The sequence below is a fragment of the Vipera berus genome (assembly GCF_964194415.1).
Source record: "Vipera berus genome assembly, chromosome: Z".
In the NCBI taxonomy this organism is placed as follows: domain Eukaryota; kingdom Metazoa; phylum Chordata; class Lepidosauria; order Squamata; family Viperidae; genus Vipera; species Vipera berus.
Genome location: NC_138205.1, coordinates 45,451,233 through 45,477,913, shown reverse-complemented (window position 1 = coordinate 45,477,913; position 26,681 = coordinate 45,451,233). Strand labels below are relative to the sequence as shown.

The 26,681-nt window shown below is 38.4% G+C and overlaps 1 protein-coding gene across 1 annotated transcript in view; it reads left to right on the top strand.

Annotated features, from left to right (window-relative positions):
- Nucleotides 1-691: 691 nt before the first annotated feature.
- Nucleotides 692-26,681, top strand: part of TOP2A (DNA topoisomerase II alpha) — a gene marked incomplete at its 5' end in the record, with an annotated part of 44,665 nt that continues 18,675 nt past the window's right edge. Inside the window, 16 exons of the mRNA XM_081346337.1 lie at nt 692-721; nt 2,190-2,342; nt 4,681-4,771; nt 4,972-5,035; nt 5,290-5,435; nt 6,025-6,122; nt 6,410-6,622; nt 6,735-6,908; nt 8,383-8,484; nt 11,878-12,015; nt 12,139-12,277; nt 13,117-13,274; nt 14,166-14,291; nt 17,890-18,000; nt 18,111-18,216; nt 19,176-19,285. Coding sequence (XP_081202463.1) covers nt 692-721; nt 2,190-2,342; nt 4,681-4,771; nt 4,972-5,035; nt 5,290-5,435; nt 6,025-6,122; nt 6,410-6,622; nt 6,735-6,908; nt 8,383-8,484; nt 11,878-12,015; nt 12,139-12,277; nt 13,117-13,274; nt 14,166-14,291; nt 17,890-18,000; nt 18,111-18,216; nt 19,176-19,285 — 1,959 coding nt within the window. The remainder of the gene's footprint in view (nt 722-2,189; nt 2,343-4,680; nt 4,772-4,971; nt 5,036-5,289; nt 5,436-6,024; nt 6,123-6,409; nt 6,623-6,734; nt 6,909-8,382; nt 8,485-11,877; nt 12,016-12,138; nt 12,278-13,116; nt 13,275-14,165; nt 14,292-17,889; nt 18,001-18,110; nt 18,217-19,175; nt 19,286-26,681) is intronic.

Sequence of the window (26,681 nt, the reverse complement as noted above, 5' to 3'; positions counted from 1 at the left end):
TCCAAGACCGATTTTCTCTTTACACTCCTAGATTACTTATTTTAGGATAATCGCTGCCTTACGTATAGGAGTAAAATATTTTATGAGTGCTAACAGAATATATTTAAACATTGCCTATTGCGATTAATTTGCAAAGAAATTAGCGCGCTAGACAATTGTTCCCGCACTAGGCTCATTATTCGCGTCGCGAACAAGTGCTCTTAAGTATCGCGAGTTCCGGAGTACGGCGCCTTCGCTTGCCTTAGTACACGAACTCTTTTTGTGTGTATGTTTTTTGAATGTTCTAGTATTGTCTCTATTGGCTGAGTAAAACGTCCCTCCCCTCTTTCTTTCTGCTTATCCGCTCTTGTCCTCGGCAAGGATTGGTCAGGCCTACATGGAGGCCTTCGTTGATTGGTGAGATACGTTTTGGCGGGTTGAACCGTGTTTTTTGAACTCTGATTCAACTGGAAGTATTCTTGCTTGTGGCTCTCAGACGTTGTGTAAGGAAAACGCGCGGGAGCGGTTGGTCAGGAGAGCGGTTGGCGGGGAGGCGACTGCGACTTTTCTCGTCGCAAACCTTAGCCCTCCCCCCCCACCCCGCAACAGTGCGAGTATTTTTGAGGCGCTGACATTCCTTTTCTGGGTTGGTTTGATTTTTTGCGAAAGCCAGATATCTCCATCCGCTTTTCTTCTCGCTTCTGAAGCCGCTATGGATCTCGACTGTTCCTCTCCTCTCAAGGTAAGCTTTTCTGCCTATCCTGGGCTTCCCTCCTTTCTTCTCCCACTCAATTTAAAAGGATCTCTTTCTGACGCGATTTTTCTCCCTTTTATTTGTTTTGATTTACCTTGAAACTGATTGGGATCAGAATCCTTCTCCCACTGTGACTGGTTTGAGCTATATTGAAATTAGGACTCTCATCTGTATCCCATTTGAATGGCTGATTGATGGGCATGGTAGGGTAGTTTAAGGGATGCTGACTTACTGGATGTTATAGGTTGAATCCAGGTCATCGTATTTGAGTCACATCCATTAAAATTTATTTATTTTATTAAATTTATATACCACCCTATTCCCGTAGGACTCAGGGCGGTTTACAGGGAAAATTAAAAGCATAACATACAAAAATTATAATCAGTTAAAACAATTAATTAATTCAAGTCCCCGAAATTTAAAACTAAAACCCAATAAAAATTAAAACCCCTCAGCCTGGGCCAGACAGCTCGAAGAGCCAAGTTTTCAGGTCCCGGCGAAATGAGCGAAGGTAGAAAAGTTAAAAAGCCTGTTTTCATAAACTACATTTAATGAAGGGAGGCTTAATTTGCAAAAGCTTATATCTAAGAGCAATAAAAAGCTAGACTTTTGCTCAAATTTATCTGATGTGCCAATTGCATCCTTTCCTAAACAAAAAATCCCTACTCATAGTTCTTCATGTCTTGGCCACCTTGTATGAGGATTGTTGCAATGTGTTTCACATGGGGCTGCACTTGAAGATCACTCAGAAACTACAGCTAGTCCATCAGTATGAGCATTATGGGCATATCTTGCTATACCTATGCAACATTTCTGCTAAGTAAGATGCACTGGTTACAGTTGAGCTTCTGGGTGCAATTCACCTATGGAGGGCTTCCTAAGGAACTACCGTTTTTTTCATCATTTCTAAAGGTAAAGGTTCCCCCGCACATGCGTGCTAGTCGTTTCCGACTCTAGGGGCCGGTGCTCATCTCCATTTCAAAGCCGAAGAGCCAGCGCTTGTCCAAGGACGTCTCCATGGTCATGTGGCCGGCATGACTAGACGCCATCATTTCTACTTGCCCCTTAAAATCTAATTATTAATATTATCTGATGGGAGTGTTGCATATTCACTTGAATCACTTTGAATCTATGAATGGAACTAAGACGTTTGCTTTCTGAATGTGTATACACACAGTATTTAAACCTATTGCAATTGATACTACAAAGCTTGTGCATTCTATTATAAAAGTTCAGGTCAACTTGAAATGTGTTAACTCCAGACTCTTCAAGTCTAACACAATCAGCAAGGGTTTTGGTTTTTTTCAATTTCTTTAAAGACTAATGAATGACATTATAGAGAGGGGAATAATTTGGCCACAATCAGCTGGCAGACAGCAAGTTTCTAAGTGGGAGGCAATCAACTTGCCACTTATGCTGTATGGAGGCACATTTTTCTTGTTTTATTTTCATTGAGGTTGTTGATGCGAACCCCAAAGTGAGGAAGATAAAGAATGATGATTCAAAGAAGAGGTTGTCTGTTGAAAGAATCTATCAAAAGAAATCTCAGTTGGAGCATATATTGCTTCGGCCAGATACATACATTGGATCTGTGGAGCAAGTAACTCAGGTAAAAAATCTTTTGTTTGGGGGAAAGACAAGATAAATTGCCCTAAATGGTAAAACATTTTCCCAAAGTACTTTGTAATGTGCCATCAAATTAAAATTGTAATTAAGGTTTTCCTTGGCAAACTATATTTTATCAGACAAGCAGTTTATAATTAATATCTGTTTGTCTTCGTTGCCACGCTTGGAATACTGCATTCAGTTTTGGTCACCACAATGTAAAAAAAGATGTTGAGACTAGAAAGAGTTTAATGAAGAGAAGGATGAGGGGTGACATCATAGCAGTGTTCCACTATCTCAGGGCTTGCCACAAAGAAGAGGGTGTCAAGCTATTCTCCAAAGCACCTGAAGGCAGGACAAGAAACAACAGATAGAAACTAAGCAAGGAGAGAAACAACCTAGAACTAAGAAGAAACTTCCTAACAGAACAATTAATCAGTGGAACAACTGAAGTTGTGAATGCTCCAACACTGGAAACTTTTAAGAAGAGACTGGATAGCCATTTGTCTGAAATGGTATAGGGCAGTGGTGCCAGAGGCGGTAGGCTGCAGAGCGGTAGCCCCACCCAGCACAAAGGAGGAGAAGCAGCTGGCTAGCAAACTGGACTAGAGGTGGTAGAGCACGCCCATGCCCAGCAAGCCAAAGTCCACCCCGAGCAAGGAAAACCAGATCCCCATCGGCGGCATGGGCCTGGGCAGCCATGACGCCGATGGGGATCCGGCTTTCCCCGCTCAGGGTGGCCTTTTGCCTGCTGGGCCTGAGCATGCTACCACTTCTACGCAGGGCTTCCTAACCAACCACTTTGCCTCTTCATGCTGGGAGGGCCTGCAGCTCTGGGCAGCAGCCTAATAGACCTGTGCGAGCAGCTGGCCACCGTGGTAGGTACCGAGGTGCGCAAGAGAATGTGCTGTGTAGCCCACTGAATACCAGGCTGGCCCTCCACCAGCAGCGCTGCAGCGGCACCAGTAGCACAGAGTCAGGGGAGCACGTAAGGTGGGCAGCTAGACATGTCTACTCCATCCCATCTTAGCTCCCTTGAGGGTCTTGCCCTTGGCTCGCGGGTGGAGCGCATTTCCCTCACGCACCTCGGTACCTACCACAGCCACCAGCTGATCACGCAGGTCCATTAGGCCAGAGCTTTTCAACCTTTTCATCCATTGTACCACTTTTAGGATATGGCAACATTTGAGTACCACCAGTCGCCTAGCTCCAGCCATCTCTTGCTTAGGCTTCTGCGGTGCTGCTACTGGTTCAGCTCATTCCCCTCCCCTGCTACCACTTTTCTAGGATGGTCGCGTACCACCTGCTAGGTGACAATGTACTACAGGTGGTACCCGTACCACTGGTTGAAAAGCCCTGCATTAGACCGCCGCCCAGAGCTGCAGGCCCGCCCAGCACAAAGGAGGCAAAGCGATTGGCTAGGAAGCCCCATGTAGAGATGGTAGAGTACACCCAGCAGGCAAAAGGCCACCCTGAGCAGGGAAAGCCAGATCCCCATCAGCATCATGGTGACCTGCGTGGGGGTCGAGGAGATGACCAGTAACAACATGCTCTCCAACCGCAAGCAAAAACATGGGACGGAGTAGGTGCGTCCGGCAGTCTGCATCACATGCCTCCCCTACTCTGTCTGCTGCTGGAGGATTGGTCCGGTTTTGGCACTGGGCTTCTCAGACCCAGAGTGTGCTGGTTGAGGGACCGGCAGGCTGTGGTTGCTGACGGACACCCTTGGCCCCCATGCGCTCGCTGGCCTCAGTGTGTGGGGGCCAATGGTGTCAGGCAGCAGCCACCCCTGTCTCGTCTTGCCTTGTCCCACGGCAAAGGCACCCCCTGCTTCACCCCACAGGACGAGTCTCCTGCCCACTACCCCACCCTCCAGAGACTCCCTGGATCTCCACAACCCTGCCTGGGCCCAATAGGCATTCCCCCCCATGAGCAACTTCAAGGTGGCCACGCCCACCCAGTCTGCTGTGATCAGTGCAGCCACGCTCCCTGTCCCCCTTGAGGACACCACAATGCTGATGCGGCCCTGGCACTTTACGATAAATAAGTGGATTTTGGATTGTGGTTTGGGCACTCAGTCTCTAAAAGGTTCACCATCACTGAGCAGGGGGTTGGACTAGAAGACCTCCGAGGTCCCTTGAAACTTTATTAATATTATTATTATAAACTTTTATTAAACCATTTATGATTAATGTGAACACAATTGTCTAAATTTATGAAAACTGAAAATATGCTTTTTAAAAAACAGATTTTTATTAAAATTAGCACACTGTTTATAGTATATATTTCAGGCTACCTGAAGATATTGCAGCAGATAAATAAAATTACTCTTTTCTTCTTAGCAAATGTGGGTGTTTGATGAAGATGAAGGACTGAATTGCAGGGATGTCACCTTTGTTCCTGGTCTTTATAAAATCTTTGATGAAATACTAGGTATGTTGACACGTTGATAAAATGCTTAGTTAATGAATAACAATATACAAAGGTATTGCAATTGAATTGGCTTTATGAAAAGGCTACAAAATGCTTGCTCGTTTGGAAAAACTTATTGAAATTAAGTGTTGTATAAACTGAAAACTAAATTTAACTTCAAGTGTTAACAATCACTACAAAATTGTATTCCTTTCTTTTAGTCAATGCTGCTGATAACAAACAGAGAGATAAGAATATGTCTTGTATCAAAGTTACAATTGACCCGTAAGTCTTGCTTTAATATTTCTGGCTTTCATTGAAGATTGGTTCATTGGAATAGAATATGCATTTTTCTGAACCTAAATCTGTATTCTTGTAGATTTAAATAATAGTGTAACGATTAGCACAGAATTTGACTTTCTGATCACAGCGTAATTGAATTTGCTGTTGAGTTCCCTATCATTCAATGATTTTTTTTTAATCTGGAGAGACAAGTTTGCTTTGCAGTTCTCTGAATATCAATTTAATCCTGTTTCTAGGGAGAATAATTCAATCTCTGTGTGGAACGATGGGAAAGGAATCCCTGTTGTAGAGCATCAAGTAGAAAAAATTTATGTGCCAGCTCTTATTTTTGGACATCTTTTAACCTCCAGCAACTACGATGATGATGAGAAGAAAGTCACAGGTCAGAAAGAAAACTGCAAGGGAGTCACTTTAAAATCTTTAATTGTCTCTTATAGGAATAGTTGCATCTGAAGTTTCACAATTATGTTTCTACTACACAACTGCAAGATGTGAATGATCAGGAAATCAAAATTTTATTCCATCTACATTCTGTATATATTGCAATCTCTTGCACACAAAAAGTACATAAATAAATAAAGCCTCTTTTTTTATTGAGTGCACTGGAATCAGTGGTAGCTAAATAAGAGATAAAACATGGATTATTAAAATTGTATGTATTAATTTTTACCATTTGTCTTATTGCAGAGATGGAGAACTGCCCCTATATTGATTTTTTCAGTTTTCCTTGAATATAGCAAAGGAACAAGCAGTGCTGCTTTTCTAAAAAGGCAACCATACATTTTTGTCTGCAACAAGATATGGAGTCTAATCAATTCTTTGTAGAAATACCACTGCATGCATGCTTATTTATGAAATAATTCTACTGATTTTAGTGGGGGATTATGAGTAAAAATATGTACCCTGTAACTGAAAAGTGTGTATATCTCTTCAATGTTACAAAATATTGTGTATAATTAATATTTTTCCAGGTGGTCGAAATGGTTATGGTGCAAAGTTGTGCAATATATTCAGTACCAAATTTACAGTGGAAACAGCATGCAACGAATATAAAAAGCTTTTTAAACAGGTATAAGACTTTTCAAAAATAATTGATTTCACTGTTTTTAAATTATGGGCCCGAAAACTCCTAAATTTGTTTCATATTTGATTTTTTTCATCTATTTCAACATCTCAACACTAGAGATAAGCATATCTCAAATATTTAGTGATAAGTATAAGGGATGAAATCAAGATAGTTTGGGCCAACAAACTGCATACATTTTAAGCCTAGATTAGGAACTGTATTCTGTAGAAGGAATGTATCTTCCCCCTCTAATATACCTAACAATTCTGTTGGTCTTGATTCCTTTGCAGACTTGGACTGACAATATGACTAAAGCAGGAGAGACAAAATTGAATTACTTTGATGGCAAGGACTTCACATGTGTTACTTTCCAGCCTGACCTGTCCAAATTTAAAATGACTGCATTGGATAAAGATATTGTGGCTCTTATGTCTCGCAGAGCCTATGATATTGCAGGATCAGCTAAAAATATCAAAGTATTCTTAAATGGAAAGAAGTTACCTGTGAGTTACTAAATGGGCACAAACAAATCTAGTATGCAAAAATTCACTGGCCCGGTTTTTTCACGTTAACAGTCAAAGCAAGTAGAAATATTTGCACTTGTCTCCACTGTAGGTCACAGGATTCCGTAGTTACGTAGACATGTACTTAAACAATAAAGTGGACGAAACTGGCAATGCACTGAAAGTAATCCATGAAGAAGTTAATGACCGGTGGGAAGTATGTCTAACCATGAGTGAAAGGGGCTTCCAACAAGTTAGCTTTGTCAATAGTATTGCTACAACTAAGGTAAACAGTAACAAAAGTATACTGGGGGGGGGGGCTATTGTGAATCTGCCATCTAATCATACCTTATCGAAGCATTCAATGAAGAAAAAAACTAATTCATTTTTTTCCATACATACAATAGTAATTTTTCAACCAACGTATTGTCTGAGTTTGCATGCTAATACATATTTAATTCCTAATCCTTTCTTTTCTCCTCCAGCCAATGGTAAAATAAATTCCATGTTTGATAGTCTTCTTTCAATCTCATAGTCAATATGTCTATCTGCGCATTCTAGTATTTTTTTTAATTATTTCTTCATCTGATGGTATTCCTTCATTTTTCCAGTATTGCACAAATATAATTCTTGCTGCTGTTGTGACATGCAAAGTCAAGTATAAGTTTTGTTTATTAATCTTTTCTGGCATTATACCTAATAAAAAAGTTCAAGCCAAGTATGTATATTTTTCCAATAAATCTTTACTTTATCACATTTCCACCAAACATGATAATACGTGCCTGATTTAGGTTTACATTTCCAACATCTATCTGACATATTTTTAAACATTTTTGCTAATGTTGCAGGTGGCAAGTGCCATCTGTAAAACATTTTGTTTAAGTTTTCTTTATACAAAATTGACATTGTCATTTTATAGTTTCTTTCCCATAAATTTTGAAACTTTTTTTACTAGGCATCTATTTGTTGTGGTAGATGGCTTGCAGGTTTTTTTTACTCTGAACATTTTTGAGACTGAAATTTTACTTAAGTATCTAAACTGTTAAAGATATATCCATGTTGTATAAAATAGACAATTCTTCATATTGTGTTTTATTAATCTTCCTGCTATAGTTTAGAATTAAAATACATACTGTAGATTATGTAATATGATCTCAAGATCATTACTTGAAAATGGACTCTAATTGTAGAACTTTTGGGTTTGCATTGGAGTTAGTTTTTCTTAACCTTTTCTTTGAATCTAATTAATGTAGAGAAATTGTAATGAGAATTATAAAGAAATAAATGATTGATTAGTGATTGGCACTGAAAAAAGTGACTTATGACCAGTAGCCTCCCCATGGTCATGTGATCAAAATTCAGTTGCTTAGGAAATTGACTTATATTTATGACTGTTGCAGTGTCCTGGGGTCATGTGATCCCCTTTTGCAATCTTCTAGAAGCAAAGTGAATGGGGAAAACGAGATTCACTTAACAATATGACTAATTTAACAACTACAGTGATTCACTTAACTGTGACAAGAAAGATTGTAAAATGAGGCAAACTCATTTAACAAATGTTTCAGTTAGCAACAGAAATGTTGGACTCAATTGTCGTAAGTCGAGGACTACCTGTATAGCAAACCTCTAATAAAACAGATTTTACACAATAAAAGTCCCTCTATTTTAGGTTGCTGTACTAATAACTACTTTTATATTTGTTATGTCTGTCTTGCCAAAATACATGTAATATCCTCCTAAAAAAATGACTTTTCTTCTAGGGTGGCAGACATGTAGACTATGTTGCTGACCAGATTGTCAACAAACTCATAGATGTAGTTAAAAAAAAAAACAAAGGTGGAGTTGGAGTAAAGCCTTTCCAGGTATAACTCTCAAATGTTTCTTTTTCACCAATCTCATACTTATTCCAGTTGAAACATTATACCAGAATGTTTCATGTTCTAATGCCTCAGTCTTATACAAAAGTAGTTAAATCTTTAGTAATTCTATCCAGCTGTCCTCACTCTTCTCCAATAATAAATGTAGACTGGGTAAAATGATGTGCAAATAAAGGAATATTTTCAGTGATAGCATGATGGGATGCAAAAACCCTGAGTGGTGGAAAAGTAATTACAAAATATATATTTTATTAGGACCGTACCACACTTCAGATTTGAAGGCAAGAAGAGGCTTTGGAGCACATGAAGGCACTCGTGTAGCATTTTGTCTATTCCTTAAAATGAATGTGTCTTGTAATTCTGCAGCTGCTACTTAATCCCAGGAAAATGTGTTTAAAAAAACTTTCAATTTCACTGTGTGTGTTCTTACTCTAAAAATACATTTCTGCCTTTGAATCTTTTTTTATTTATATTCATTTTTATTTTTCCATTTCTTCCACAAACAAATCAACAAATATACCGCAATACATAGATACATACATGTAAGTTTGGGTGCTGCTCCTCCATTTCCCCTTTCACTGTATCCACCCTCCTTCTCTCTCTTTCCTCTTCTCTACTTTCTTTCTCCTTTCTTTCCTACTTCCTTCTTCTTCCTCCCCTCTCCTCTTTCCCTCACCACTCCCCTCCTGTTGCTCCCCACTTCTCTTTTCCTCTAACCTTCCTACTTCCTTCCCCCTTCTCTATTCTCTTCCCTCTCTCCTTTCCTTTCTTCCCTCCTATTCCTCTTCCGATACAATTCAGGAGTAATGTCCGAGCAGCTCCTCTCCTTAGATTTTCAATATATTAGGTATGATAACATTAATTTTCTATTATGTCGATATTTCTATAAATCTGACCTTTTCGGTATATACTTCTATAAATTTTTATACTACCTCCAGTTATCCAGTACTGTGTCACCTGGGTCTCCCTCCTTATCTCCTCATTTTTCTTCCATCTAAGTTAGTGTTACCTGTCTTTTAAGCATATTCTCTTTTTCACCCACTCGTAAAATTTCCCCCAAATTTCATAATACTCTGACTCTGTCTTATCTTTAATTATCATTGTTAATTATTAATTTCTGCACATTCCATTATTTTCCCAATCACCTCTTCTGGAGGAGTTTTCAGTGCCTTCCAGTTTTGTGCACACAATCCTAGCTGCAGTGGTTATATGAGTAATCAAATATGTGTTCTCTTTGCTATATTTCTCTGGTAAAATACCCAACAGGAATATTTCTGGTCTTAGTTCTATTCGTTGTATCATCTTTTCTATCCATGATCTGATTATGTTCCAATAGGTTTAGCTTCTGCACATGTCCACCACATATGATAGAAAGAGCCTGGTATTTGATGGCATTTCCAACATTTCATAGATCTGTCCTTAAACATTTTAGCTAGTCTTTCTGGAGACATGCCATCTTTAGAACATTTTGTACATATTTTCTTTATACGCTGTCGCCATTGTCAGTTTGTAGTTTCTTTCCCATAATTGCTGCCATCTATCTAATTCAATCGTATATCCAAAATTTCTTGACCATTTTATCATTGACTCCTTAACTTGCTCCTCTTCTAATTCCCTATATAGTAAGTAGCTATACATTTTTTTTAATCCATTTTTCTTCAGTTCCCGTAAGTATTTCATCTAACTGTTCTCCCCATAACTGTTCTCCCCAAATTAAAACCATCTATTTTAGCATCTTTTTCATATCTGGATTGTATTTGCATTGTCATGTACCAATCCATCTTTATTCCTTGTTCCTCTAATTGTTTGGTTTTCAGCTTCCCCGTGTCTGTTATATCTTATAATGTTTCCCATGTTAAATATATTGAGGTGTATTAACGCTTCCATAGTTGAGAGCCAATCTGGAATCTTCAAGTAATGCTTTTTCTTTATTTTCTCCCAAACCATCAATAAAGAGTTCCTGATATGATGTCTCTGGAAATAGCTGTGTATTCTATTTTTCCCATACCATATGAATGCATGCCATCCCAACTGTAAGTCATGTCCCTCTAATGTCAATAATCTACTATTCCTCATTAAAATCCATTCTCCATGACATTGCTGCAGCCTGGTAATATAATTCCTAATTAGGTAAGCTAAACCCACCTCTGAGTCTTACATCCTGTAACATTTTTAGATTAATCCTTGCCTTTTTCCCCTGCCAAATATATTTTGAAATTATTTTATTTAGTCCCTCAAAATGTTTCTTTTCCAATCTTATTGGTATTGTTGAAAACAAAAATAACAATCATGGTAATATATTCATTTTGATTATTGCAATCCTATCCATTAATGATAGTTGTACCTTTTTCCTTTTATCCAAATCTTCGATTTGTCTTTTCAATTTATAATTGTTATCTTCTTTAATTGTTATACATCTTGCTGTCAGGTGAATCCCCAGATATTTTACCTTCTTTACAATCTGTATCTCTAACTTTCCCATCAATTCTTTCTTTGTTTTTCAGTTATATTTTTCACTAACATTTTTGTTTTATCTTTATTGATCTTCAAACCTGCTATCCTCGCCATATTTTTCTATTTGTTCTATTAATACAGGTCCTGTCTCTAGTGGCTCCTCCAAGATAAATACTAATTCATCTGCGAAAACTTGTAGCTTATATTCTTCTCTCTTAACTTTCATACCTTTTATATCCTTATTCTGTCTTATAATTCTATTTAGTATCTCTAGTGTCAATACAAATAATAATGGGGATAAAGGGCATCCCTGCCTTGTTCCCTTCATAATATTGATCTTTTCAGTCTTATCTCCATTAATCATTTTTTTGGCTATTTGTTTATTGTAGATTGCTTTAATTACATTTATAAATTTCTCCCCAAAATCCATAATCTGTAGTTGTCTTATCATGAATTGCCAATTCACATTATCGAATGCTTTCTGCGCATTCAAAAACATCAATGCCATCTGTTTTTCGGGATGTGTTTCATAATATTCTAATGTGTTTAATATAATTCGCATATTGTCTCTAATCTGTCTTTTGGGTAGGAACCCATTTTGATCCAAATGTACAAATTTGTTTAGGAACTTTTTAAGCCTTTCGGCCATGATTGATGCGAATATTCTATAGTCCACATTCAGCAAGGAAATCGGTCTATAGTTCTTTATTTTCTGTATTTCTGTTTCTTCCTTTGGTATCAGGGTAATAAGTGCTTCCGACCACTTTGTGCCTTTGAATCTAAAGCCTTGTATAACCTAGCTTTCAGATGCCATATAGCATTTTAAGCCAATAAATGCTGCCTTTAGAAATCCTACTTTTAGCTTGCTTTATTTAATGATCAACCAACATACAATCTTTAATATTACCTGCTTCCTAATTCCAGGTGAAGAATCATATGTGGATATTCGTAAACAGCCTGATTGAAAATCCAACTTTTGACTCCCAAACAAAGGAGAATATGACTCTTCAAGCAAAGAATTTTGGTTCAACATGCAAATTCAGTGAGAAGTTCATCAAGGGGGTAAGTAGTAAAAGATTTGCTTCATAATTTGCCCTGTCAATTCTGATGAGCAAAAAAAATGAATCAATCCAGGAATAAGACAATTCAGAATTCTTTCAACCTCATTTTTCACTTGCCTTCTAGGCTATCGGTTGTGGCATAGTGGAAAGCATTTTGAACTGGGTCAGATTTAAAGCCCAGACACAACTAAATAAAAAATGTTCTGCTGTTAAGCACACTCGAATTAAAGGAATTCCTAAACTGGATGATGCCAATGATGCTGGTATGTGTTCAAGAGTTAAAAGCACTGAAGTCTTACTGTTTTTTACCAGTTATATTTGAGTCGATGGGTACAGGGATAAGTAATCCTTCAGCCCTACAGCCACCTTTTTGACACCCCAATAATTTTTTTCGAGATGAGGATGCTGAATGCTTTTGGCATAATCTTTTTTGTGTCCTTTAAAACAAGTTGAAGTTCTGAAATATCAGGATACAATAATACTAAAAATGTTGCTCCTGCCCTTCCATAGAGTTTTTACAGCTCAGGATTGAAACAAGTGGTCCTTGGTGCTCTCTGAGCTTGGTTGTTTTGTTGTAGGAATTTCATTACTCAAACTAGGCGACATCTATATATCATTCAAAGGAGAAAATAATAAGCTGAAAAAAGGAAACAAAAAGAGCAAAACACCTCCTCACCAACAATCAAACCCTAAATGAGCAGAGAGTGACACCAAGATCAACACTAGACCAGTGATCAAGAAGTAAACAATACACCAAACAAGCTAGCAGTAAGCAGCCCAACCAAAGAACCTCCAGGACCATTCCCATCAACGCTGACAGGGCAGGCCACTTGAATATAACATTGAGAACAAACCCCACTTTTTACTAGTACTGATGATGTTAATATAATAAATTATATAATAAAAATCTACAAGAAAACAATCAAGCTCAGGGGGGCAGCAAGTACTCTTCAAAATTACCCATCTCCGTTTTCTGAACCCCAGTTCAATTATGTTTTACCAAAACATGAATGAAATCTACTTGGAATCAGAAGATTGGGAGCATCTGTGGTAGTGTACTATTAAATGGAACTCTGGGTTATGATATTTAATTCTCTTTCAGGGAGCAAGAATTCTATCAACTGCACACTCATTTTGACAGAAGGAGATTCAGCTAAGACACTAGCTGTTTCTGGCCTTGGAGTTGTGGGTAGGGACAAATTTGGAGTATTTCCACTGCGAGGAAAACTTCTGAACGTACGGGAAGCCTCCCACAAACAGGTTAGTTACCAGTACTTTGCAAACATATGGTCCTTATAGGTAGTCTTCAACTTAAGATCACAATAAAGCCCAAAATTCCCACTGCTAACCAAGACAGTTGCTAAGTGAGTTCTTTTCTTGCTACAGTTGTTAAGTGAATCTGGCTTCCCCACTGCTTGTCAGAGGTTCATAAAAAGCGACACTGCAACCATCATAAGTATGAGTCAAATGGATGAATTTTGAACATGTGACCCTTGGGATGCTGCAGTGGTTGTAAATGTGAAAAATAGTCATAAGTCACTTTTTTCCACTGCCATTGTAACTGAATGGTCATTAAATGAATGGTTGTAAGTCAAGGACTACCTGTATTTGAATTGGATTTTTTTTAAAAAAATGTTCAAAGCTAGAAGCATTAGCCTTCATTTAAATTTTAGCTCAAAAGTGTATAAAACCATGCAGTGATTAGTTCTTGAAGTTAGAATTTTGTTCTTCAACAGTATAATGACTATCCCTCTACCCAAGTGAATTTTCACTGTAAAATGTGACTGTATATATAGGTTACTTGCAGTACCTGGAGGGGTTTTCCCCCCCTCCCCAAGTTATGCTGCTGAGAATCAGTAATAAAATATCAGGAAGAATGTTTGATTCCCTTCGTCGATAAATATTTGAAATAGAAAAACATTCTTTCTAACCCACTCGCTGCCACCGTGCAAAAAAAAAACAGGCTAAAGGTATCATCCCTACTCCCTTTGATGATATCTCCTTTATCCAGCCGTCTTCTTTGAGTTGCCATCGGCCATTGACTAAATGAATAGGTGGGTTGGGTTGAACTTAACAATGCCCTCTCTCCAGGGTTAAAGTGAGCGGAATAAATTCATACTCTGAATCTAAGTAAATTCTGGGCTTTTTCAGATAATGGAGAATGCTGAAATTAACAACATTATTAAGATTGTGGGGCTCCAGTATAAGAAGAGCTATGATGATGAAGAATCGCTCAAAAGCCTCCGCTATGGAAAGATCATGATCATGACTGATCAGGTCAGTTGTAAGGCCAGACAACGGTATTGTATTCAGGCAAAAGGGACTCCCCAGCCAGTCTTTTCCAAAGACTTCAGTTGATTTCATATTTTACTAGTTTCTCAAAATATAAAATACAGAAATACAAAGAAAAATGAAAATAATGGGAAAAGAGGGGAGGAAACGGGAAACAGAAAAAAAATCTAGAGTAAAAGGGTGAAAAAGAAGAAAAACATTGACTTCCAACTCCTTTTGGCGCAGTAAAATGTAACATACCTCCTCAACATTTTACTTTAAATAATAATGATAACCATTTCTATAACAATAAACCTACCTAATCAGCAAAACCCAAAATCAAAGTTTCTTTTTTCCCCACCTAAGGCACAAAGTCCAAAAGCAGTTTTCAGGTAGAAAGAAAATTGATTGTATTCTTTTTTCTTTATCAAAGCAGTCAATCAAACAATATCTGCTAACTCTTATCAACTTTTGTAGCCATTTGTCCATTGTGGGAATCAAAGTATCCTTCCATTTTTATGCATAAGGTATTCTTGCTGCTGTCAACATAAATAACATCAAAGTTCCATTTCCCCCCAGTTCTTTATCCATTAAACCCAAAGCAAAAGTATCTGGTTTTATCTTCATATTCACTAAAGAATCTTCCGTATTAAGATGTAAATCCTACTCCAATATTTCTTTCCTTATCACATGTCCACCTTAAATGGTAAAAAGTTCCTTATTTATATTTACATTTTCAACATTCATTTTTGAGATACCTTTAAACATTCTTGACAATTTGTCAGGTGTTAAATACCAGAAGTGCATCATCTTATTAAAAAAATTCTTTTAAATTGTAATTTAATGTAAATGTTAAACTTTCTTTTTTAATATATTTTATTAATTTTTTAGAATAAAAATCTTTAGTGCTTAGTAAACAATGTGTTGTCTGGGTTCATATATTTAATAGCAGTCAATAATAGTTAATTTCTACATTTTCATAATTGGGATGCTAACTAGAAATAACTTTCCTTAGTCCTCTTTTTCCAATAGTGTTTTCCTTTTACCAAGATTGAGCAAATATATTTCTTAGCACTACGAATTTGAGTATATAAACATTTTTCTAGTATTTAACAATAACATCAGTATGTAATGTCTTTTTTTATTTATTTTTTATTTTATTTATTTTAATTCCATTTATATCCCGCCCTTCTCCAAAGACTCAGGGCGGCTTACAAGCTTAGCAGTAGCCTTCATTCTATGTATATGCCTGCTTATTAGGGCTTTCACACACACCCCAAGCGGCATTATTACAAAGTCAGCTTAATTGCCCCCAACAATCTGGGTCCTCATTTTACCTACCTCGGAAGGATGGAGGGCTGAGTTAACCTTGAGCCTGGTGGGATGCGAATCAGATTATTTTACATTTGCATTTGCAAAAAATCATCTTGTATAAATCGCTATACGACCTGTTTTCAAAACTTATTTAAGTTTAGTTTCCACTCAGTATTCGAGACATTTGTCAATTATAGTTTTCTTAAAATTAATTATATTTAAATATCCAAAATATTTCATAAATTTAAATAATCCCAATATTTTTACATTTCCCATATCATACAAAATACTATACTACTTATAAATCACATCTTTCTTTCTATAAAGCCCCTTCATATCCAAAATTTAACTATTCTTTTAACCATATTCAGACAAATGTTTGGTCATATGATACTCCATCTGATATGTCCAGTCATCCTTCTTAAATCTGGCTCTCACCTGTTCTTACTTAAGCTTAGTTTCCCTTCAGTACTCAGAACATTTCTTATCCATTATAATTTTCTCCAAGTTGATTACATTTGAATATTGAAAACACTTCATTCGTTTAAATCCTCCCATTATTTATACATTTCTCATATAAAGATATGCTATACTACTTATAAATCATATCTCTTACTATAGAGCCCACTCATATCCAAAATTGAACTATTCTTTTAACCATATTCAAACAGGTGTTTACTAATGTAGTACCCCATCTGGTAAGTCAAATCATCTCTCTTGAGTTTGGCTCTCACCTTCTTTTGCCAAACAGCTTTTCAAGTCAGTGTATTCAGCTTGCCATAGGATTCTTCCTGTATTTTTATAAGTGTTGTTAAGAATGGGAAAGACAAATTAGATAAGGTGCTTTGAGGAGTAGTTTTGCCCATTTATATTCTTTTAAGAAGCTTCCACTTTTCTTCTCCCTCAATTTCTCTTTACATTTTTTGTCTCCCAAACTCTGGTGATTCTCCTAAGAGCAATATTATCCATTTTATCAAATCTTTCTTATTTTTGGGTTTGTTTTGAAGTTCTGAAAGATAAAATGTCTTCCATTTTCAATATTATAGCAAAATCTTGCAGATTTTTCTTTGTCTGTGTTAAGCTGTAATTTTCTTCATTTGTAGCCTCCATTTTTGGGTTACTTTCCTCTAGTTTTTGTTCTATTATCTGATTTATTTGTTCATTCTTTGTCACCATTTTCTGAGAAATTTTTAATTGTGAGTTTTAAGTCAATGATGTGCTCATTTAAATCATCAAAATTATTTTTTTTAATTCCTTCATTCAAATCTATTGGAATTCCTTAGGTTTTTTGTTTTTTTGTAATATAAGAAAAAGATAGAGCTCCTTAGACTTATCACAAAATTGCTATCAAAGAAACAAAAAGAATAACTTCCTTCAGTTCTCAGATATAACTAAGCTGCAGAACAGAATCTCAACTGGAAAGGGACCATGTGAAAAAAGTACTTCCTGATGTAAGTCATTCTTAACTCCCAGAAATGTAGAAATCAAGCACTCAAAAATATTTAGTAATAACTAGATGGATTAGTAAAGGAGCATTTCTATTGTGCTGTTATTTCTGTGAAAATATCCTATAACATTAGCATTCTGATTATGACTGGAATAATTGAGCCATAATTCTTTATCAGTTACAGCAGACATGTCAAACACAAGGCCCGGGGGCCGGATCCGGCCCGCGAAATGGTTTCATGCGGCCCGTGAAGCCATCCTGGAAACAGTGAGGGAACGGCCCCCACTGCCTTGGCCCTGGCCCAGAGACCCTCCTTCTGCCAGAGACCCCCAGATCTGTCCCACTCCTGCCCAGGCCCCCATAGGCACCCTTGATGCGAACGATGTAGAGCTGGCCACGCCCACCCAGCAGGCCATACACACTCTAGCCACGCCCACCCTGGCCATACCCACCCGGCCCCTTGAGGGCAACCGCAATGCTGATGCGGCCCTCAATGAAATTGAGTTTGACACCCCTGAGTTACAGGGTAAACTCAGTGAAACTCTGGAGTCTGTTGTTAAGCATAACAATCATAACTGGTTTTGCACTATAAAACAATCTTGTTCTTCTTAGTTCCTTCCAGAAGTGCTGAACTTCATAATCCACGTGGACTGGAATAACACGTGGACTGGAAATTAGAGGTGTTGCAAATAACATGTGACAAAGAACACTATGGGCAAAACTGACAAACAAATGCTGTAATTAGAAGATTGATTAATATTGGCCTCAGAATATAAAGTTAGTAAGGTTCTTGACTTTTCCAACACCAATGGATGAAATCTTATCTTCTAAACACTTTTGTAGGATCAAGATGGATCCCATATCAAAGGTTTATTGATTAATTTCATTCACCATAATTGGCCATCTCTTCTGAAGCATCGTTTCCTAGAAGAGTTCATTACTCCCATTGTAAAGGTGAGCTTTCCCACCCCTTTGAGTGATAACTAGCAATTGAAAATATTCTTACTAAAATTCCTTAGTTATATTGTTAATTCTTCAAAATGAGACATTTGGCTTTTCCATAGGTTTCCAAAAACAGAGAAGAAATGTCTTTCTATAGCGTTCCTGAATTTCAAGAATGGAAGAACAGCAATTCTAACTACAAAAACTGGAAAATCAAATACTACAAAGGTTTGGCTAAACTGTAGTGTCAGATGAAGTAAATAAGGCTAGCTTTAGAATTTAAAAAGAATACATTGTGCTGCATAGAACTATTTTAACCTTACTTGGAATCAAGGGATATGGGGCCATGTGTCAAATATTTTGAAGTAACTCATCAAAACAAGAAATGTAAAGTGTAGAAGATAAAGATGAGGAAGGCTCTTTCTCTGCAGCCTAGCTGTCAGGTTGAATGTTAAAACAGGAGGCTGAATGGGTATGTTAAAAAGCTTAATATATCCTAATAACACCAAGATCAAATGAAAATGTTCTTGATGTTTGTGATATAGTAATTGAAGCGAAGGTGACACATTCTCAGTAAGTGCTATATTCTGTATCCTAATCTATAAAAAAAAGTCTACAGTGCTTACATTGTAAGGTCTCTCGGTGGTACAGGTAGTCATTTTGATTGCAAAGTTTTAGCAAGAAAAGCAACTGGCTAAACAATTTAACCTTTCTAAGCCTCATGCCCTCAGGCATGTTGAAGTATATCTAACCTAGTCAGTGAGTTATACTCAACATCTGAAGAGCGGCAAATTGTAGGAGAATGATTAAGGGTGGTGGGTTTTTTACCGGTTAGTGTGTAGACGGATACAGAATAAGTTCAGACCAAATGATTCTGCTGTTGCATTTGTGAATAATTGTGAATAGTTTTTCTTTTACTCTTCATACACTAAATCTGATTACAGTACTATACTGTTTTCATTGATGCAAAGAAAATGAATTGCTGTTGAAGCAATCTGATTGGAATTTTGTTTCATGTCCTTTTTGTCTATTTTGTTACCTTTTAATTTTTATTTATAAACCACCCATAGTAAGTATGGAATCAGGGAACCTTGAAACTGAAATTATAATTAAATAAAAATAAAAGTTGCACATTGTCTGAAATATGACGGTATTTTGTCTAAATTTTTTACACACTCTCTCCTTAGGTCTGGGTACCAGCACTTCAAAGGAAGCAAAAGAATATTTTGCAGCAATGGCAAGGCATCGGATACCTTTCAAGTACTCTGGTCCTGAAGATGATGCTGCAATCACCCTGGTAGATTAAATTCTCTTCTTATCCCTCTGTTTCTTTTTTGAGTTTGCAAACTTGTTTGGATAATGAATCCCCAGAAGCCCTTCTGCTTAGTTTTATTTTTTAACCCCAGTTGGTAGACTTACTCCCTGCCACGGGATTTAGGAAGTTTTTAGGTGTAGGATTTAGGTGCATGAACTCAAGCTTCATTTGTTTAGTAGCAATTATAAAAGTTAAAATATACTGCAGACAAAATGAATTATCACTGTTGTGTAAATTTGGATAAATATACAATTTTGTGTTTGCTTTTCTGAGCTATTTGCATATATTCTTCCTAAATATTGTTGGATTTATATGAACTCAACTTAACTCAATCATATTTTGAGTTTTTAATTTCCTATCAGCAGACACTATGAGAGACGTAATAATTTAGGCATAATTTAGTGGAACTTAACATGAGTTTAATTTGCTTATAAAATCAATCAAATCTTTATTTGGTCATACACCAGCAAATAGAATACAAAAGTCATAGTTAATTAAAATTAAAGGGAGATATGTCTGGGGAGGGCTTGAAATTAATACCACAACTTATGTGCAAACTATAAAACAGTACTTGATTGTGGTCAGAGAAATAAAATTATACTGATCCGATAATAACAACAACATGAGAACAAACAGATTGGAATGATCAGGATATGTAAAAAGCGGAAATAATTCCTGTCATGCTCCTGTATAGAGAGGGCAATAGAGAATAACATGTTCTGTCAATTCAGTTATCCCTCCACACGTGGACCAGTCTCTGTTTTCGTATTTATTTATTTTTTGTATCTTCCTTCAGTAACGGCTATTAAGGGCGTTGAATCTGGCAAAAAAAAAAAAGCCCCTTCTGAATTTTGGGATTGTTATGCAACTGAGATATTTACTCAGTTAGGTGTTTATTGATAGAGCTGGAAAATCTGCTTGCAACTCTTAAATCAATAGCCCACTGTTAGAAAGCAGGTGGAACAGGGGTCCCCAACCCCTGGGCCATGGCCCACTACTTGTGTAAGTCAAGCGGTGTGCACATGCATGTCTGCGCTGCCCCACCATTCATGCAGCCCAGTTCCCCTCACTCTGCTGGGCTGCCAAGCCTCACAGTTTAGGGACCGCTGAGCTAGAGCATGTTTGTAACCCAAAAAGTTAATAGCTGGCCCTGAATAGCCATAGAGTTGCAATTTGGCATGTATTGCCTGGTTCTAGGAACACTGAAAACTGTCAGTCATAGTTAAAGGACCAAACCAACTGGAAAAAAGAGGAACTTTAAGCCAGTGGAAGAAGATGTAAATCCAGACAGAAGTTTCAATTTCAAAAACCCAGATTGTTGGGGGCAATAAGCTGACTTTGTAATAATGCCGCTTGGGGTGTGTGTGAAAGCCCTAATAAGCGGGCATATACATAGAATGAAGGCTACTGCTAAGCTTGTAAGCCGCCCTGAGTCTTCGGAGAAGGGCGGGATATAAATGGAATTAAAATTTAAAAAAAAGACCAGTTTAACAACATAGGGCCAAGTTTGAAATAACAGAGGGTTATTGAAAGATGGTTCTCAAAAACACTGGCTCAATTTTTCCAAAGACAGGAATGGCCTATAGGGATCCTATAGCGCTCCAAGCAGAGCTGGGCTCAGATCTTAGCTGAGAAGACTAATTGCTGCAGGCATATGTTGAGCTCCTTTGGAGAAGTAAAAGCTTTGTAAAGTCAACACTTTTGTGTGCAAATGACTAGACAGACTATTTAAAAGTTTTGATTTGCTCTATTAGATAATTAGTCATGCATCTTAGATGCTTAGCAAAGACTGTGACCTTAGTTTTAGTGTAATTGGAAGTTCTTGGCAGTGCTCAGCTAATATTTGGAGCACTCAATTCAAGCCAGTCTGTTTGAGAAAGCAGCACAGTGTTGTTTGCATACAAAAGAATAGTTGTGTTTCTCCCAGTTTCAGCAAATGAAGAGATTGACTATTTAGACACAGTCTGCCAATTAGATGGAGCTTTGGCAAATAGCTGATTATCATTTGGGCCTAGTCTGGCATTGAAGTCCCTTTCAGTGACAATATGAGCAGTGCGAAAGCATAATTCAAGAGCATTGATATAATGTTCTTTTCCCCAAATTTCAACAATATGCAGTTGGGGAATATTGAGAGGTATAAAGAAAATAATGAGAAACAATTTCTCTAGATAAGTTGAGAATAACTGTGTTAGGTTCTCAAATGAGTCTGTTGACATAATCTCAGTATTTAGAATGATTGAGATATGAACACTCAGACCAATATGATGTCTCCCTTGTACAGTGCCAGGAATTGCTAAGAGAAATAATGATTTATACCCCTCAGTAAAGTGATCATTTGTTGACCAAGTCTCTTGGACGTTGAACTGGGACATGTAATTTATAAAGGTATGGACTCTATGGGGGTGGGGTGTCCAAATAAACTTAAACTTAAACTTGATGTTCTCTGAGCTTGTTGTTCTCTTCCAGATGTATCATTACCCAAACTAGGTATCAGCATCGGTACTTATAAGGAATGGGGTTTGCTCTCAGTTTATTTTAACAGAATAACAGGATTGGAAGGGACCTGAGGAAACCCTATAACATTTCAGACAAATGGTTTTCCAATTGATTCTTTTCTTGATTAGTTTCCCTCCATCCGTTGCTTGTCCTGCTTACAGGTGCTTTGGAGAATAGCTTGACTCCCTCTTCTTTGTGATGACCTCTGAGATATTGGAACACTGCTATCATGTCACCCCTCACCCTTCTCTTCATTAAATTCCACCAACCACTCTTTATATGTTTTAGCCTCCAGTCCCTAATCATCATTGTTGCTTTTCTCTGTACTCTTTCTAAAGTCTCAACGTCTTTTTTACATCGTGGTGACCAAAACTGGATGTAGTATTCCAAGTGTGGTCTTATCAAGGCATTGTAAAGTGGTATTAACACTTCATGTGATCTTGATTCTGTTCCCTCTGTTAATGCAGCCTAGCACTGTGTTGGCTTTTTTGGCAGCTGCAGCACATTGCTGGCTCATATTTAAGTGACTGTCTACTAGGACTCTGAGATCCCTCTCACAGTTACTACTATTGAGCAAGGTACCACCTATACCAGTGGTGGTGAACCTTTTAGAGACCGAGTGCCCAAAACTGCAACACAAAACTCACTTATTTATCGCTGGGTGGGTGTGGCCCACTGGGTGGGCGTGGCTGTGGTGGTCATGGAAGATTGGGTGGGTGTGGCCACCTCAATGTTGCTCGTGGGGAAGGACACTTGTGGGGGTGGGCAGGGTTGGGGGAGCTCCAGGAGGTCTCTGGCAGGTGGGGCAGTAGGCAGGAGACTCATCCTGTGGGGTGAGGCAAGGCAGGGTGGGGGGTGCCATTGTCATAGGGCAAGACAAGGGCTGGGACAGCTGCTGCCTGACACCATCGGCCCGCGCACACAGGCCAGCAAGCGCATGGGGGCCAATGATGTCTGTCAGTAGCCGCAGTCTGCCGGCCCCTCGACAGGCGCACTCTGGGGCTCCGCAGCCTGTCGCCAGCAGTTCAAAGAAGCCGTCTCCAAGATGGATGGTCGGCCGACAGCTGAGGAGATGATGCAGTAGATCATGCCTGGGAAAAGGAGAGCATGCGAGGCCAGGAGGTGCGGGCGGGCAGGAAACCAGCCGTGCCGGGACCTCGGCAAATTAGCAGGCGGCTGGTTGAAGAGGGACAGTTGTCGCCTCCGGGGCATGGTGCGCGTGCCCACAGAGAGGGCTCTGTGTGCTGCCTCTGGCACCCATGCCATAGGTTCACCACCACTGATCTATATTATACCTGTGCATTTGGTTTTTCTTGCCTAAATGTAGAACCTTACTTTTTTCACCATTGAAAAAACTAGATATACGCAATTTCTACAACCGTTCTCCAGTCTCCTAATCATCTTTGTTGCTCTTCTGTGCACTCTGTCTACACTAGTCTCAACATCTTTCTTATATCGTGGCAACACTTCATGTGATCTTGATTCTGTCCCTCTGTTAATGCAGCCTAGGGCTGCATTGCCATTTTTGGCAGCTGCAACACAGTGCTGGCTCATAGTGATTGTCCACTAGTACTTCCAGGTCCCTCTTGCAGGTACTACTATTGAGCCAAATATTGCCTATTCTATACCTGTGCATTTTTTTTTTCTTACCTAAGTTTAGAACTTTCCTTCCTCACAGTTGAATTTCATTTTGTTAGGTAGGGCTCAGTATTTAAGTTGAGATCCTTCTGTATCTTGAGCCTATCTTCTGAAGTGTTGGCTATTTATGCCAAATAGGTGAGTTCACCTTCTATCCAATGGCCTAATTAATTGATGAAGATGTTAAAGAGTACTAAGCCTAAGACAGCCTTGGGGTACCCAACTGCTTATTTCCCTTCTCTCCATGTAGATGCGGTTGGTCAGCTAGTTACAAATCCATCTGATGATGCTGTCTAAGCCATATTTTTCTATCTTATCAAGTAGTAGATTGTGGTCTGCTTTATGAAATGCTTTACTGAAATCCAAGTAAATTATATCCACAGCATTTTGCTGGTTCACTAATTTTGTCATTTTGTTAAAGAATGCAATCAGATTTGTCTTGGCATGATCTGTTTTTGACGAATCCATGTTAGCTTCTGGTTATATCTTTGTTTGCCTCTGGATGTTCACAGATTCATTGCTCATATTTACGTCAGGCTGACAGGGTCTGTAGTTTCCTTGGTCCATCTTTTTCTTTCCTTGAAGATGGTATATCAGCTCTTTTCCAGTCCTCTGGTAGTTCCTCAGTGCTCCAGGATCTTTGAAAGATATAGTTCTGAGATCACATCTACCAGTTCCTTCAGAACCTTGGAGTGTAATAATCCATCTGATTCTGGTGATTTGAATTTGTCTAGAGTGGATAGGTATTCTGTTACCATTTTCTTGCTTATTTTGACTTGCGTTCCTAAGCTGCATTTTACGGTACTTTCTTTGAAAGGTTGAACTTTTTTTTCTTTTTTGTAAAGACACTTGTAAAAAATCAAGTCTCTTTTCTCCCTGCTTCTCAGCATCTTCTTGCCGTTTTCTCCCATTAATGGATCAATTGTGTGTCATCAGTTCCTGTGCTCTTCCTATGGCAAAGGTTTGCCTGGAAGGGTAAAGTGTGTGGCACTTATTGGTTATGTTAAAGAGCAAATGCCCGTGTCATGTTTCTGGTGCAGTTCACTTCCTGACTCAGGTTGTGGTTCCCAAGGTTTAGCAGCCCAAACCTCCTTGTCTGTCAGCAGCATTCAGCTTTTTATGCTTTGGAATTTTTAGATTTCGTGCGAGATGGGGGCAAGAAGTAGCAAGTTTAATCTGTTCCAGGGGACTCTTTGCTGAAGATCTGCACATCTAGATTCCATAGGTCAGAGGAGGGGACTGCCATGCCAACAAGTCTTTTCTCAAAATGATGTCAACTGGTAAAACCAGATCAAGTAGAGCTCTGGTTACTTTATCAGTTCTCAATCTGGCAGGACACTGAAAGAGTTAATAAGATGTTTTTCCCAGGTCATCTGTGCTGTGTCTTGCTGTGAGAAGAGGAGATTTTCACCTGGACAATCATGGGGGAGGGGGAAGAGGGGGATGAACTGGTAAAGTGTCCTTGAGATTATCTGAAGTCATATTCTTTAAAGTGGCAATGCTCTAGGGGCCAGATTTGGTTCAGGAGTGGGCTGAGTTCTACAGAGCCTAATGCACATTTTTAAAAGATTGAAAAAGTGTGTATTTATTAAATTAAATACTCCATTATAAGGCGACACTGGGCAGCTTACAGATTGTTAAAAAAAATAGAAAACTATACAAATTAAAAATTTAAACAGGACTAGGAAACCAACAACACGGAGATGAGGTCTTCTTACCCCATCAACCATCTCCAGCAGGCCCCCAAGCTGACTGGCAAAGCCGTTATAATACAGGTAGTCCTCATTTTACAACCATTCCTTTAGCGACCATTTGAAATTGCAGGTACTCTTCAACTTACAATAGTTCATTTAGTGACTATTTGAAGTTATAACAGCACCGAAAAAGTGACTTATGATCATTTTTCACAATTACGACCATTGCCACCTTCCCAAGGTCATGTGACCAAAATTCAGGTAACTATGACAATTGTAAGGTTATACAGGTGAAACTCGTCCTATATGGGATGGGTTCAGTTTATCTGAGCAGCCGTCTCATCCCAAGGGACTAGACTGTCCCACTTGTGCCAGCAGAAGAGGCCTGCTGCAGATCTCGTCTGCTAAAGAATTCCAGTGGGTGCAGCCAAGGAAAACAGCTTTTTCTGTTGTGGTCCAAACTCTGCGGAATGTTCTACCACTGGAAGTGAGAACTGCTCCCACTCCTGTGGCCTTCTGGAAGGGTACAAGTAGTTCTGAACTTACGACCACAATTGAGCCTAAATTTTCTGTTGCTAAGCAAGAGAGTTGTTAACTAATTTCCCCCCCCCCCCCATTTTGATCTACCTTGCCACAATTGTTAAGTGAATCACTAGTTATTGTTAGTAACACGATGGTTAAGAGAATCCGGCTTCACCACTGACTTTGTCAAAAGGTTATCACATGACTCTGGGATACTGCAACCATCATCAATACATGCCAGTTGCCAAGCATCCAAATTTTGATCAGGTGACCATGGGAATGCTAAAATGGTTGCAAGTGTGAAAAACAGTCCTAAATCACTTTTTTCAGTGCCGCTGAACAATTAGTCCTTGACTTATGACCACAATTGAGCCCAAAATTTCGGTTGCTAATTGAGACATATGTTAAATAAACTTGCCTCATTTTATGAACTGTAGATTCTTGCTACAGTTATTAAGTGAATCATAGCAGTTAGTAGCATGGTTAAGTGAATCTGGCTTCCCCGTTGACTTTGCTTGTCAGAAGATTGCAAATACAGGTGAAACTCGAAAAAATAGAATTTCGTGCAAAAGTTCATTTATTTCAGTAATGCAACTTAAAAGGGGAAACTAATATATGAGACAGACTCATCACATGCAAAGCAAGATAGTTCAAGCCGTGATTTGTCACAATTGTGATGATTATGGCGTACAGCTCATGAAAACCCCTAAATTCACAATCTCAGAAAATTAGAATACTACATGCAATCAATAAAACAAGGAGTGTACATAGAACAATATCGGACCTCTGAAAAGTATAAGCATGCATATGTACTCAGTAATTGGTTTGGGCCCCTTTTGCAGCAATTACTGCCTCAGTGTGGCGTGGCATGGAAGCTATCAGCCTGTGGCACTGCTGAGGTGTTATGGAAGACCAGGATGCTTCAATAGCGGCCTTCAGCTCTTCTGCATTGTTCGGTCTCATGTCTCTCATCTTTCTCTTGGCAATGCCCCATAGATTCTCTATGGGGTTCAGGTCAGGCGAGTTTG